This window comes from Cottoperca gobio, chromosome 13 (genome assembly GCF_900634415.1).
Source record: "Cottoperca gobio chromosome 13, fCotGob3.1, whole genome shotgun sequence".
Classification (NCBI taxonomy): Eukaryota; Metazoa; Chordata; class Actinopteri; order Perciformes; family Bovichtidae; genus Cottoperca; species Cottoperca gobio.
This window is the reverse complement of record NC_041367.1, coordinates 11,825,274-11,838,967: the sequence shown is the minus strand read 5'-3', so window position 1 is coordinate 11,838,967 and position 13,694 is coordinate 11,825,274. Positions and strand designations below refer to the sequence as shown.

Sequence of the window (13,694 nt, the reverse complement as noted above, 5' to 3'; positions counted from 1 at the left end):
AAGGAGGAAAAAGGCCAGAGGTTATCAGTCAACCAATAAGTGAACCACGATGTGTTTCAGCACATGAGATGAAATATACTGGCACTTACCCAAAGTGTTATCTGCTCTGTAGAGCTGCAGAGGCAAACACCATCTGTGAACATAATATCATATGACGCATCTTATGTGTCTTTATCTGCCCCTACACTTTCTTTTCTTTGCTCTGTTTTTCTCTTCATACACACACACATCTACCAGTGTACTCCTGACATGTGTTGAGAGGTGAACTATGCAGAGGAAGGAAGTTTAGAGAGTTCCAGCTGTATGCAGCCAGATACTCTTCATGCTAAAATGTCAGCCTACAGTCCAGATGTGTGACAGAATGTATATATAACAAAATAAAGTTCAAACTCTCTAAACAAAAACCATGCTGGCAGTTCAACAAGATATGTAGGCCTCCATCCCCAGTACACAGTGGCATTCAAGAGGTGTTGCTCTGGTAGTACAACCTCCTAAACGATAATGCACCTTTAAGAGGATATGTTGATCTACCACCACATCATGTCATGAATACACAGTTCTGTGTGTAAAATCAAGCTTTCATTTATGGCAAGACATCCTGTGAAACAAGTGATATATTCCTGGGAAATAGTAATATATTAGAGTGAAGACAGGAAGGGGATACATTCTGATGTAGCCTGTGGCATCCTATGTAATGTGGGGTACGCACAGCACTTTTTTCTACCTTGCGCAAACCAAAACACACCCTGCCCCTAACAGGTGGTGGGCTTCACTCACCTGTGAGATGCAGTGAGCTGGTCCATCTGGTGATGGCTGCAGAGGGCAGGACCCTCTTCTCAAACACGCTGGAATGTGGAGGTCAAAGATGTTGCTGAGTTGGTTTGACCCCTGCATTGAGGAATGGCCAAATGGGAAAACTCTTATTCCCTTCATCTACATTTTCTTTCTCTCTGTCTCTTTGCCTCCATGTGTGATATCTGCGATTAGAAACGTGTGCATTGTTCACGGGTGGTGGTGCGAACCGATACAGTGTTTCACTCGTTTTGGCAGCAAGGATGTGCGGTGGAGATAAGACATTTCCCCTTGCATTTAAATCTCACAGCTGTGTCGATGTGAGAATGTGAAACTACTTCCTTAGCTACAGTATCATATACACAAATCTGTTTAGATCTCTCTGTGGGACCTGGGTTCCTTTTTTCTTCATGAATATGGCAATCAATCCGTTGTAGGCTGAAGGAAACTGTATATATGTAAAGCTTTTCACATGCATTCAGGTGCCAGAAGAATAATACAAACTTTTATGAAGAGAAAATGTTTGTTGCAAAAGAAAAGTCACATGACAGTTGTGCTGTTTGCATTGTTTATTAGAGGTATATTGTCAAACATTTTACAAGCTGTTGCTTAAATGTTTCCATTTAGAGGGAAAAATGCAACACTGAAAAACAATTACTAAGCTCAGCAGAGAACACTTTAAAGCCCCTGTTTGAAAGGCACTAATGTCCCAGTTTTAATGTCAGTCCTCCTTTATTTTCTTGACACATGCAGACACAACTAGCAAAGACACCTGTTGTTACACACTTCAGTAGCTACAATACACAGAGCTTTCAATTGACTTGTTAGTTGAGCTTTTAAAGGCAACACCACTTATGTCTGCTATCATGTGTGGGACACCAAAATGTGTGCAATGATAAGGTTGGAAAGTTGACGTAACACTTACTTCAATACATTAAACATTTGTACAGATGTAAAGCTACCATGACTTACTTCATGTGGACGGCAGGTTTTCAGTTTGCTGTATGCTCTGTTGAGTGCGGGTATCTTAAATATTTTCAAGATTAAATACACCATATTGCAGATATTTAAATACATAACGTGTCTTTTAAGTTAGAATCGCCATTCAGTGGCATTATGTAATATCACAAGACAACCATCACTTGGATTTTCTTCACGTCTGCAAAAGAAATGTACAAAGAAAAGTCTTTTTAAATAATATTGATAGTAGTACATTCAAACAATAGCATAATAGTTCCTCAGCATTATTGTTGTGGTTTTAAATAGCTTGTGATGTAAGGGTGCTTGCAAGGGCAGCATCTGTCATTATAATAACGTTCATAAAAACAGATGCACCCTACTTCTTGGTTGAAATACTGCAGAAACAACACTGTCACACAAAGTTTAGATGTCGTGCTAGTGCCATCGTCATATTGCTAATGCTGTTGATCATCAGGAAGTCCATCAGGAAGTTACAGGATTTTGCTCCAGAGCTTAAATGGTGTCTACATGACTTCCCACCATTTAGGCTGCTAAACACATGTGCATGTGCTAGTCAGACAGTCGTGTGAGCGTGAGATGAGTGGCAAACACTGGGATATAGAATAGACGCCATCTGATGTTAAAGCGCTGGCTTTTCGTGAGAGAACAAGTAGCCTGTCGGTTGATGGTGTAAACAGCTGCATCATCGCTAAATGGGAAAAAGTGAAAAGTAATTCCTGGCAGTTTATCTGTGTTGATCATATTTCTGCTTCCTCTGCCTTGTACAACCATTTATTCTCCTGTGTGGCAGATGATGTCTGTTTCTCTCACTCTTTTTCTTTCTCTTTCTATGTCTGACCCTTTTTCTTGCTCCTAATAATTAAGAATTAGTAGCTATATCCATTCCCTTATCTCCTTCCTCTCCACTCATACTTCTTACACTGTCACACACATTTGTCTCTATCAGTCTCTAGGTCTGTTTGCAGTTAGCAAACTGCAAACAGTCTGCAGTCTCTTCTTCCCACCATCTGTCTTTTCATGCTTCTGTCTTTCTCCTATTCCCTCGCTGTTCCACCATCCACGTCTTGCTTTCTCTGGGCGAGTTCTCCAGCCCACTATCGGCAGCCGCAGCCCTCCACCACCATGTCTTGGTAATTCTTCAGCACCACTCGGTCTTGAGGGTCCAGGTAGAGCAGGGCGATGGGGCTAAGGGAGGTGGGGACGCAGCAGGCCCGGGGCACTGCTCCATTCACAGAGTTCACCAGAGTTTGCACCATAGCGTGGCTGGAGGAGTTCATGTGGTCGGCCAGAGGAAAGCGACACTCTCCCAGGCAGAAGAAGGCGTCATAGCCGCTGGGTGCAATGATCCACTTGTGCCAGCCCACATCGTTGAAATCTACATACAGAGGATGACGGCGACATCTGTTACGGGAAAGGCGTTTCAGTTTCGCTGCACGACCACCATTTCTTTTCACCCTTCCACGGTCACTCCAACTGACCCCTCCTTTATCACTGCCCCAGCCTGGCACGGTATACCCCGTTTTTTTGGCCCTCCCCGAGGCTTGGTCTCTATTGCGGCCTTTGCTGCTGCTCCTGGCCCTGTCTTTTGTCCCTTTTGTCCCTCTCCTCTGGCTTCCACTGGGGGTCCTCCTGCCATGTTTGACTAAGGGCTCTCCACGCCCGTCATGACTATAAGTCACCAAAAGGGGTCTTTCCTTGGCCCAGCTGTGCTCGTCCTGACCCACGGACCTGCATACCCTTAAGTGTCCGTGTTTGTGTTTTTCTGCCTCCTCCTCTGCTGCAGCAGAGGAGAAGCTCTCGTCAGGGAGCGAGGTGGTGATGTTCTCAGGTCTGACCTCAAGGAAGAAGCCCAAACTGCCAGTCCCAGCAAGGGCCTTATGGAGGAGCTCTGCACTTAGACTAAAAGCCTCCCAGAAACCACTTGCTTTATGACTGTGGAGCCCAGTGGTGAGTAACCTTGTCTCCAGCAGGGTGGGCTTAGGGTCCTCATGGTGCTCAGTGAGGTATAGATTTAATCTGTGGGCCCCAGGACCCACAGAGGCTCTGCTACTGCGGAGCAGCCGAAGCTCAGCGGAGAGCACCCTCTCATCCTGAGGGATGGATGAAACATTGAAGGAGATGTGCACCTTCTTACGATCCTCTGCTATGGGACTGTCTCCAAGGGGCTCTAAGAGAAAAAGGAAGAGAGACAAGGGTGTAGACAAGTTTAATGTGGTTTAAACTTCAGAGGTTTTATTTACACCCAACAAGACACATTTGCCAGATCCTTCTTCAAGGATCTTGAAAGAAGGAACATTTCCAAACTATCTACCAATATTAGCAAATAAGTTAAGCTACAGCGGAAGAAAGCTATCGGGATAATGCATATTTACACTGTTCTAACTTTGACCCTTTGCTAGAAGATATTGAGTATATTGAACCACTACAAGTATTCATTCATACCAAATGTCTTGGTACTTTAAATTGAAGGAAGTAAAAGGTGCACTTGGCCTGCAGTTTGATCAATAGCCATGTGTGCTAATGTGAAGCACTGTACATTTGAAGCTCTTTTAAGTGGTCAATCATTCTTACATCAGCATACATTGAGTGATTCAAAAACTATTTCAGAGACCCTGTGTCAAAATCTAGTTTTAATAGCTTCATCATGTTAGTTTATCATCTCCACATAATGCATATTCCTAATACAGGTTTATTTAATCAAATGTAACCACAAACTAACCAAATCTAAGCAGTAATCCAGAATTGCATTGGAATTAATTTGAAGTAAAGGTGACTGATGGCAGTAGGTTGGGGATCAGCGGGGGCCCAACAGCAAATGTTTGCCCTGGGGCCTCCTAACAGGTTAATCAAGCCATGATCAGAACTGCAGTGCAGAGTCCAGAACACACTTCCCCTCAGTGTATCTAAGTAGGCTCTCACACATGTTTAGAAAGAAGACCTTAGGATTGTGATAACCCATTTTATCTAAGAGTGTACAGATGCATCTGAATGAGTGTTTAAGTTGTTAAATGGTGAGTCACAACAAACACCTGCTACTTTCATACATAATATCTTTATACTTCATCTGTTGTTAATAAAATAATTCAACAGGATGCATGAACAGCTTCCCTGAAACAAAAGTTCAAAGGCCAAACAATTACCATTTAAATATTTGAAATCTAGTTTTACATCCAATAAAATAGGTTGACAGCACAGTGTCAAGATGTGCCAGTGAACTTACCATTGTGGTGAAAGCTGCGTACGGTGTTAGCCTGCTGGATGTGCTGGCTGGGGAAGCTGAACGACGGGTCCTCCACTAGATGGTACTGCTGCTGGTGGAATCGGTAAAGATCCAGGAGGTACCCGGGCACCAGCACGCCAGGCCGAGGGTCGGGCTGTGACTCGAGGCCCAGCCGGCTCAGGAGGAGATTCTGAATGGTCTGAGCCAGACTGGGCTCCAAGAGGAGGGAGCCTGCTGGAGGGGGCGGCACGGTGGAAGGCACAGGGGACACCCTGCCATGGTCGATCTTGCTGGTGTCTCCACCCTGGCGACCAGACGAGGCTTGAGGTAGCAGCAGGACCATGAGGAGCAGGAGGTTAGCAGGGAACATGGTGGACCTGGAGGGAGACAGGGAAGGGGAGCAGAGATGATGGGAGGACAGGTGTAGTGGGGAAAAGAAGGAGAAGATGTGGTGAAAAGAAGACAAAAGGGAAGCAATGTAAACATCAATAGATAAACTTGTGAAGGCCGGTTTTGCAGAGTTTTATAATTGTTTAGGTGCTTTGAAATGTTGTTTTCAAGCACAATGTGAAATTGGCAAAAGAGACAGCTCCTCTGAGATACTCCAGGACTCTGTATATCATGCTTATGTCTTCTCCTTCCTGGACACACTAGTTTCTCATTAGTCTTCAGCCTTCATGTGGCATATGTTCAAGAAATTTACTGTCTACATAGCCATATGAAGTTGTTTGCTTGTTACTTCTGGCTAGAAACCTGTCACTTAGTTTTTTTTCTATGTTAATTTATAGCAAGTTTCTTAAACCCCAAGGTCTATATATCTCAGAAGACACCTAAGCAGGAGTAATTAAACAGTCTCTATCTGTAATTTAATCACGGTGCATGTCTGTGTGTGAAATAGATCACAGTGCTGTGAATGAAAGACATCTAGCATTAATCACAGTCTGTGGACTCGCTAGTGACAGGCTAGTGACATGCAACACAGTTGTCACGATGACGGATTAGATTCCCCCCCCCCCCCCCTCTCCCTTCCTTTTTAAATCCTTGGAGAATATTTGCAACAAATGTGTTTGTGTGAGTGAATAAGACAGAAAGCTTTTCATTTAAAGGCCTAATAAACCATTCAATTATAGTTTTATTTACATATAAACAAACCTTCAGCAAGCCCTCACAAAACATCAGTTATCGGGGTTAAATCCTGCATTTTCAATAACCTTTGTTTATATTTAAATCTACTACAGTATATATATATATATGTATATCGAAGGGAAAGAGAAGAGCTTTGTCTGTATATAGAATTTTTGGAAAGTCATCATTTTGAATGATTTGAACTATGAACTATGCACTGATGTTCATTATCCCTTTGGAGGTTATGTATATGCAATATGTTGACGTTAAATTTCAAATAAAAATATCATTAAATCAAACTATGTTGAAAAGCTAGTATTACATCCTTATTTAAAGTTTACCAATGTGTGCAAAGGTTCTTCGTACTCGTGTTGGCACTGCAACACCTTGTTCCACAGCCAAAATATGCAGAAAAAGATGAAAATGTAAACTAAGGAGACACAAGATATGGCCAATCTGGTTTCATTAGTGTTTGTGCAGAAGAATAGATTACAGAACACATGATGATGGTAATTGAAAAACCAACAACAGTTTAGCTGTGCATGCTGTGATAATGCAATGATAAGGCAATCCATCGCGGCTCAACTGATCAGTGTGTTTTTATTAAAGATATGCTCAAATATGCAACGTTTGTGGTTTGCACGTTGGGTGCTCTTAAACCTCTATTGGTTACCTTAAATCCCTTCTATGGGTTCTCAAAGAGAGGATTATTTGTACCTATGCAGAAGTGTCTTTTGACCTTTCCCAAACTGTAGTGCTGTGTTATGAATTCCCTGTCAAAATGATGTTTCCCCCTTCTTCTCCCATTCACACCAACGCCTCTCTCATTCTCTCGATGTTCTGACCCTAACCCCACAGATTCCACAACAGTGCTCCTTTAAGCTAAACTTGACTGTGATGAGAGAGAGTAAAGCCTTTTTCAGCTGACTCCAAACAAGTGATCATCTTATCTCTCTCTCCCTCCATGACTATTCTCAGTGCGGGAACACGACCACAGACAGAAGGTCACGCAATTACCACTACGACCAGGCTAACACCCTGCACCTCTGTAGTGCAGGTGTTAATAATGACTGAGCCAGTAATTAGAAACCAGCATGTTTAACGGCCTTCTTAACCTGAAGAGGTCGAGGTGCGGTATAAAGGGTCGGAGCAAAGGAGTAAAACCTGCTGACCAGTCAGAGATAAGGCAATCAATACTGAAACATAATAGAGTAGAAAGAAGTGCACCCATTGTCGCCATGGTTGACTGAAGAAGTATCAAAAGAAAGTGCACCTGTATATCACATACTCAAAGAAGCACTCTAAGTTAGTAGTTATCTCTTTCCTTGTCCGCGCTCTTGCTTATCTCTCTCCTCTATCTCCTTATCTCATCTCTCTAAGGGACAGAGAATCGATTAAGCCCTCTACAGCGAGATAACAAAGGTGTTTATGCTCGAGTGAACACATAATGACACTGTAGTGACTGCTAATCTCACCACGCTGTCAGAAAAAGGGCTAAAATGAGGTCACAGGTGTGAAGGTGTGTTTATTTGAATGCAGTGTTGTTCATGTGTTACGCGGTTCAAAGGGCAGGCCTGGGAAAATAAGCCACCTCCAAGCGTGGGATTGTTGCTGGCTATCCATTAAACTCTCGCGGCCCCACCCAGGGCTGTTTCACCTGAGGCAACGAAGCAGAGCACAATTACAGATTAGACACTCTGCTGGACAGCCTCTCCCTTATAGTGTGGAGGCTTGTAAAACAGATTACGGACAACAACACCACCTCTCTCCTGTACTTTCCTCACCTACAAAACCACCCAGGTGACTCTGAGGTTCAAAGGTCCAGTCATCACACAACAGGGTGTGTCACGGTTTGCACGAGGAAGAGAAACACTGACGAAAAGAGAGAAGGAGGTTTGCGAGCGGAGGCCAGTTTACCCTACATCACTTCTCTGTTCTCAACCTGAAGTTGACTCATGCAAGTTAGCTGGATTTTTATGATTACACCCCCCAGTTCTTGCTTTTAAATCTGACTCTCCCTGTCTCACTGTACATTTTTTATTCCTTCTCTCTCTGGCAGGGACATGGACTAATCAAATGTTCTAGGGGGAAAAGGGGTAGAGCATGATGAATGGGTCCATGTGCGTGTTCTCCCCGTGTGCATGCATGCAGCTCAGCCTATTAGATATATTAGATGTGACCTGACCTCCCGAGCAGACAGTGGTGTGACCCTGGCGCGCGGCAGACGAGTGTCGTCGCCGGCCTGCCCCGTGCCTTTCTGAACTCGCTGATTAAAACCTCTGGCCTCCGACGTCCGTTTCTAACTCCTGCTATAGTCGTGCTTCTATCTCACTGCCTCTCTTTTTATCTGTTTATTTCAAACCCTGCTCCCTTTCCGCTTCCTCCTTCCTCTTTGCATTCCTTGACCTTTGTCCTTTTGCTTTGTGCTCTCTGCTATCATACAATATGTAACTGCTTCTCTTTTTTTTCTGCTCTTTCCTCTCTCTGGATTCATCCATCAACTTCCCTCTCTCTCTTTTTTTCTGACTTTGTCTTGTTAACAATATCTGCTTTCTCTACATCACCTCCACATTCCCTATCTCTCACTCTCCCTTTCCTCCTCTCACATTAGTGTTGCTCTTTTTTCCTAGGTCTTAAATGAATGGTGTTTTTGCGGAAGAGTGCGGCGGATTGTTGTCGGGCCAGAGGGCCGGAGTGTCACCGCAACCAGCTGATTTATCCACCGCCGCTGTCTTCATGTTACGCCTGGTCCCTCAACTTTCCCTTCCTGTTGTTCTTCCCGTGTTTCTTTTCCCAAAGTCCTCCTCTCATTCTCCCTGATCCCCCCTCCCCTCCAGCTCTCATTTTTCTATGCGTCTCATTCTTTTAGAACATGATACGTGCAGCGTACATGCCACTGGGTACATTTTCTCTCTCTGAGCTTACTCAGAGTCGGACAGCCTCATGAGCCCAAATGTGATGTACAGTGTACATATGCACACTTGAGAACAGTTCTGAGGATACATCTGTATTCACTGCTGCTCTTTTTCCATTTGCAACTGTGCTATATAAACTGAGTATGCACGCCATAGTCTGTATAATTAACTGTGAGGTTATGACTGCACAATACTCCTCGTGCGTAACTAGTCATTAATGCACGACTTTGAGCTGTGATGTTAATATATAATGGGGGGCGCGGTGAAAAATGTCCAAAACAGTTGCTACAGTAAAGTAGTGGTTGTGCTCTCTGAGGCGTAACAGATGAAATCATTAGAACAATATTCCAGGTAGGCTGCTGTGTGGGTTTTATTGGACTCTATTAGAACGGCTCTCTAATTCATCCCACCTGGACCGATTAGCTGGTTAATGACCCAGACGTCAAACACACACACACATGTGTCCATGCAAAGAACAGTACAGGATTTAAACACATGCTAACTGCCAGGCGGAGTGAGCACTAACACGTACGCAGAAACACACGCCAAGATGTAAAACTAAAGGAGCAGGGTTGTAAATATGTGAGAGCGGTTGGAAATAGATTAAGACACACACACAGATACACACACACACACACACACACACACACGCACATTGGTTTGGTTTAGCGGGGGGGGGGGTGGAGTAGACCCGGTGCTTCCCTGCTCTCCTGACCGACCAGGTATCACATCTACACACACTTTGTTTTGGCTTTAGTCTTATGTGTGTGAGCTTGAGTAGAGCATCAACAGGTTGTCATGTATGTACAACTTTTATCCTCATGCTTCTTTTTTACCTCATTATCTCCTCTTTTTGTCTCGGTCTGGGTTGCTCATCAGTCTCAGTATCTCATGTGCATTGTGGTTAACAGGAGGCCCCGCTGAGGCACAACACTGCACAAGCATCAATGGAAACACTGACATATTTAACCCGTGACTGCTGAAAGCTCAGAGACCGCTCTCGTCTTGTGTCTGACAGCTAAGCCGACGTGAAATACAGAACAAAAACACACCTCTGCTTTTCACATTAAAGCTGCTAAACGTTAACACTGAGGGCCAATTCATACGGTGTATGTTGCAGCGGTGGTGAGTTACGTTATGCTCTTTGAACTCATAATGGGTGCATTATTCCTGGACAAGTTGCTCACCGGACAAAATTTTGATTGAGCAACACAGTGGGCCAGTGGTGTATGGCATGTGCGTGAGTGTGTGTGTGTGTGTGTGTGTGTGTGTGTGTGTGTGTGTGTGTGTGTGTGTGTTGTTCCCCAGAGTGACTAATGGTTTCAGCAGCACAGTTCCTGTGGCCTGTGGCTTGACAGACAGACAGATGTGTGTGTGTGTGTGTGTGTGTGTGTGTGTGTGTGTGTATGTGTGTTTGTGTGTGTGTGTGTTTGTCTGTGTGTTTGTGTGTGTGTGTGTGTGTGTGTGTGTGTGTGTGTATGTGTGTGTGTGTGTGTGTGTGTGTGTGTGTGTGTGTGTGTGAGAGAGATGTAGTACTCACGTCCAGGTGTGGTGGGATGTATGCAGAGTCCATGGTTTATCCTTGAGCTCCAGTGTTACGATCCCTCGGCTCTCGCTCCCGCTCCTTTGGACAGAATTGACAAAGTGGACTATTTACCTCTCCTCTTTTTTCACCTGTCTCAAGGTAACCAGTGTCTGTCTCTGTCTATGTCTACTATGTAAATGTGCTGTAGGTAATGCTGCTCTCTCCATGTTTTCCTCCCCTGTCTGCTCCCTAGCTTCTCATCCTGTTGTCAGTGTCAGATAAGCAAACTCTTAAAAACATCCACTGGCTTCCCCTCTGCCTGCCTGCCTGCCTGACCTCTGCAAGTAGGCAACTCCCTTACTCTGTCGCCTGCACTGGTTGTTTAAAATACACTGGTGTCGCCGCTGTGCATTGAAGCAGCAGGAAGAGAATGACTTGTATCTGTCAGTCTGTTTGTCTGTCTGTCTGTCTGTACTGTATCACCGGCAACAACTCCCTCCAGTTCCTAAACCTCCTTACTATGTCTCTCTCCCTTCCCTTCCACTCTGTTCCTCCCTTTTGTATCTCCTCCCCTTTTCCTCTCTCTCTCTCTTTCTTGCTCTCTCTCCCGCACACAAACACACCACTTCTTTTAGCTTTTTTTCTACCTATACTGAGTGCCCAGCTGGTAAACTCAGTTAAACTCTGATTGAGATGCCTGGCCACTGAGGTTCCTCCCAAATTGTGATGTCACTAAGACCAGCCCCAATACATTTACTGTACTGCTCTCTCTCTCTCTCTCTCTCTCTCTCTCTCTCTCTCTCTCTCTCTCTCTCTCTCTCTCTCTCTCTCTCTCTCTCTCTCTCTCACACACACACATACACACACACACAAACATGCTTGAGTACAAACATTCATAACCTCTTCACACAATCATGATAAAACCAAACTTAACACTCTCAAACAGACAAGGATGTTCTAAAACACACACATACATACACACGCACACGCACAAACACACACAGACTCACACACACACACACACACACACACACACGCGCATGCATATGACCTGTTCCAGATAACCCTGAGGTCAGCACACAGAAGCAGACTGATTATTGCCCACAATTCCTCCTATAACACACTCACCTGCTTCTTTTCGTTGGCACCATTTTATGTTTCGACCAACATGGTCGCAGACTATCGTTCAGACATTATAAATACGAGGAACCATGACACTGAATAAGAGCACACAGAGTCAGTTACAAGAGAAAGGTATGAATGGATGACTCATAAATGCTGCCATGAAGTCACCTCAGTTGAGTTTTGTGATTGGATGGAAGTAAAAAAAAAAAGGAAAAAGCTGTACTTCTCCACTACGGGTTGAAGCAAGGTGCATCCGTCCTTCTAGCACGGAGCGGGTGGTGGGGTGAATTTGTATTCATGGGGTGGGCCCATGAGAAAACGTCTCTTTAGGATGCATCGTCTCACATATTAGATCTCATCTGGAGAATCACTCGCCCACGTCCCGCTGCTCCTCCTCACTGTCCCCTCCACTTTCTCTTCCCGTCCACTCTCGTACAAACACACACAAAAAAACCTAATCCATAGACCTCATTCATCCCCAAGGCTGAGTAATTGTCCCAACGCAGAGCAACTTTACACACACACTCGCTCTGCTCTCGTAACACACACTTCTTCTTTTGGAAAGTGCTTTTTTAATAATTGGCTAAATTGGGTTATTTTAATTTTAACACTATTTTGTAAATCATTTGTTGAAATGTGAAAAAAAGAAATGACATAATGTGAAGAAGAATAAGAAATTGTCCATTTGTACATTTTCACACTTCCTCCTCTGATTTAAACAGCTGAATTCAAACTGAACTAAAAACCTAATCTATACAGAATTTCACAATCACATCAATAAATCGTCTGGCACTGAACGTGACCTTCAGCTGAGGTTAAAACTTTCATGTCCGCAAACATCCTCCATGAGTCCTCTCATAGTCCAAACATAGCCCACCATCAACTTCTCTATCAGTCAGTGTCTTAGGTCTTAAACTAGCTTAAACTGGCACTTGTTGTTGAATCTGTGGTATAAGTACACATAGTTATACATTTAGTTCTTCTGCTTATTTGCTTTCTTGCAGAGTGTTAGATGAGAAGATCAATACCACCAGAAGCAAGGGGAAACAGATAGGAAGCCAAAGCTCCGTGTTGATCGCTAAGAATAATTTATATAATTTAATTCCCCCTAAAACCCACAAAGCGTATTTCCTAAAATGTTACTTGAACTACTCCTTTTAATGAGCTAGAAGTTAGAAAGCTACACATTTAACCCCCTTCTACTGTTGCACTAATTGTAGGTCACTCTGTTTTATCTGCATTAAAATGATTACACATCCATTAACTCATCACTGATGAACACATTCAGGAACAAAGACCAAGTCTTGCTCTAATCTGAATTCCTGTGCCTGTCCCTTTACGTTTTTTTGTCGGTTCCCAACCAAAGCCCCTTTTTCCATCTTGTCCTACTCTATCATTACAGGAATCACAGAACCATGAGGTCCCCACCCTGAGTCTCACTCTCAGGGTCCCTATCATCAATCCCCATTTGACCCTCGGTCCATCCCCTTGTGCTCAACTCCATTTAACCCCACCTCCATTATCTGCCAGTCCAAATCACTCATTTGCCTATAAAAATGTGTGGTCTCTGTTAGTTAACTGATCATATTCCAAAAGCACGCCATAAGGTTTTTGATTTCCTACCCTCCAGACAGCTATTGTTTTTAGTTCTATGACGATGCAGTGAAAATGGAATTGCAGACTCTAATCTTGCTAGATATAGTACAGGTAATCCATCACAGTGACTCTAAAAGGACTGTCTTTGTTGGTGCATTTAAGGACACTCTGATATTTGAGTCATAAAACATGCTTGAGTTACAGTATTTTGTCCAACAGATCAAACGCTGAAGACAAATATCGACACCGTTGAAGCATAATGTGAATTTGTTGTTGTAGATGTGAGGGTTTCTCACCAACCCTTGCACACAGTAATCATGGTCCCTGTTTGCGACTGCATTACCATGAAAATATAAAACAATAAAAGCAACACAATGCTTTTTTTTGGTTTACACATTACAAATAGATGCCCAAA

The 13,694-nt window shown here is 43.7% G+C and overlaps 1 protein-coding gene across 2 annotated transcripts; it reads right to left on the bottom strand.

Annotated features, from left to right (window-relative positions):
• Window positions 1-1,356: 1,356 nt before the first annotated feature.
• bmp16 (bone morphogenetic protein 16) lies at window positions 1,357-11,049 on the bottom strand. Of its 2 annotated transcripts, XM_029445658.1 has the most exons (3): window positions 10,574-11,049; window positions 4,994-5,370; window positions 1,357-3,940 (listed from the first exon to the last, which is right to left on the bottom strand). In XM_029445658.1, exons 2-3 carry the CDS (start codon window positions 5,361-5,363, stop codon window positions 2,868-2,870), a joined length of 1,443 nt encoding a protein of 480 aa, XP_029301518.1. In that variant the 5' UTR covers window positions 5,364-5,370; window positions 10,574-11,049; the 3' UTR covers window positions 1,357-2,867. The 2 variants fall into 2 exon arrangements, with proteins under 2 accessions (XP_029301518.1, XP_029301519.1); XM_029445659.1 differs by lacking the exon at window positions 10,574-11,049 and having other exon boundaries at window positions 4,994-5,446.
• Window positions 11,050-13,694: the final 2,645 nt, after the last annotated feature.

Excerpts from the sequence above, each read along its gene's own strand:
- bmp16 (XM_029445658.1), bottom strand. The coding sequence starts at position 5,363 with ATGTTCCCTGCTAACCTCCTGCTCCTCATGGTCCTGCTGCTACCTCAA. Across the intron at positions 3,941-4,993 it reads ACGCAGCTTTCACCACAATG|AGCCCCTTGGAGACAGTCCC; the intron begins GTAAGTTCACTG and ends TTTTTCTCTTAG.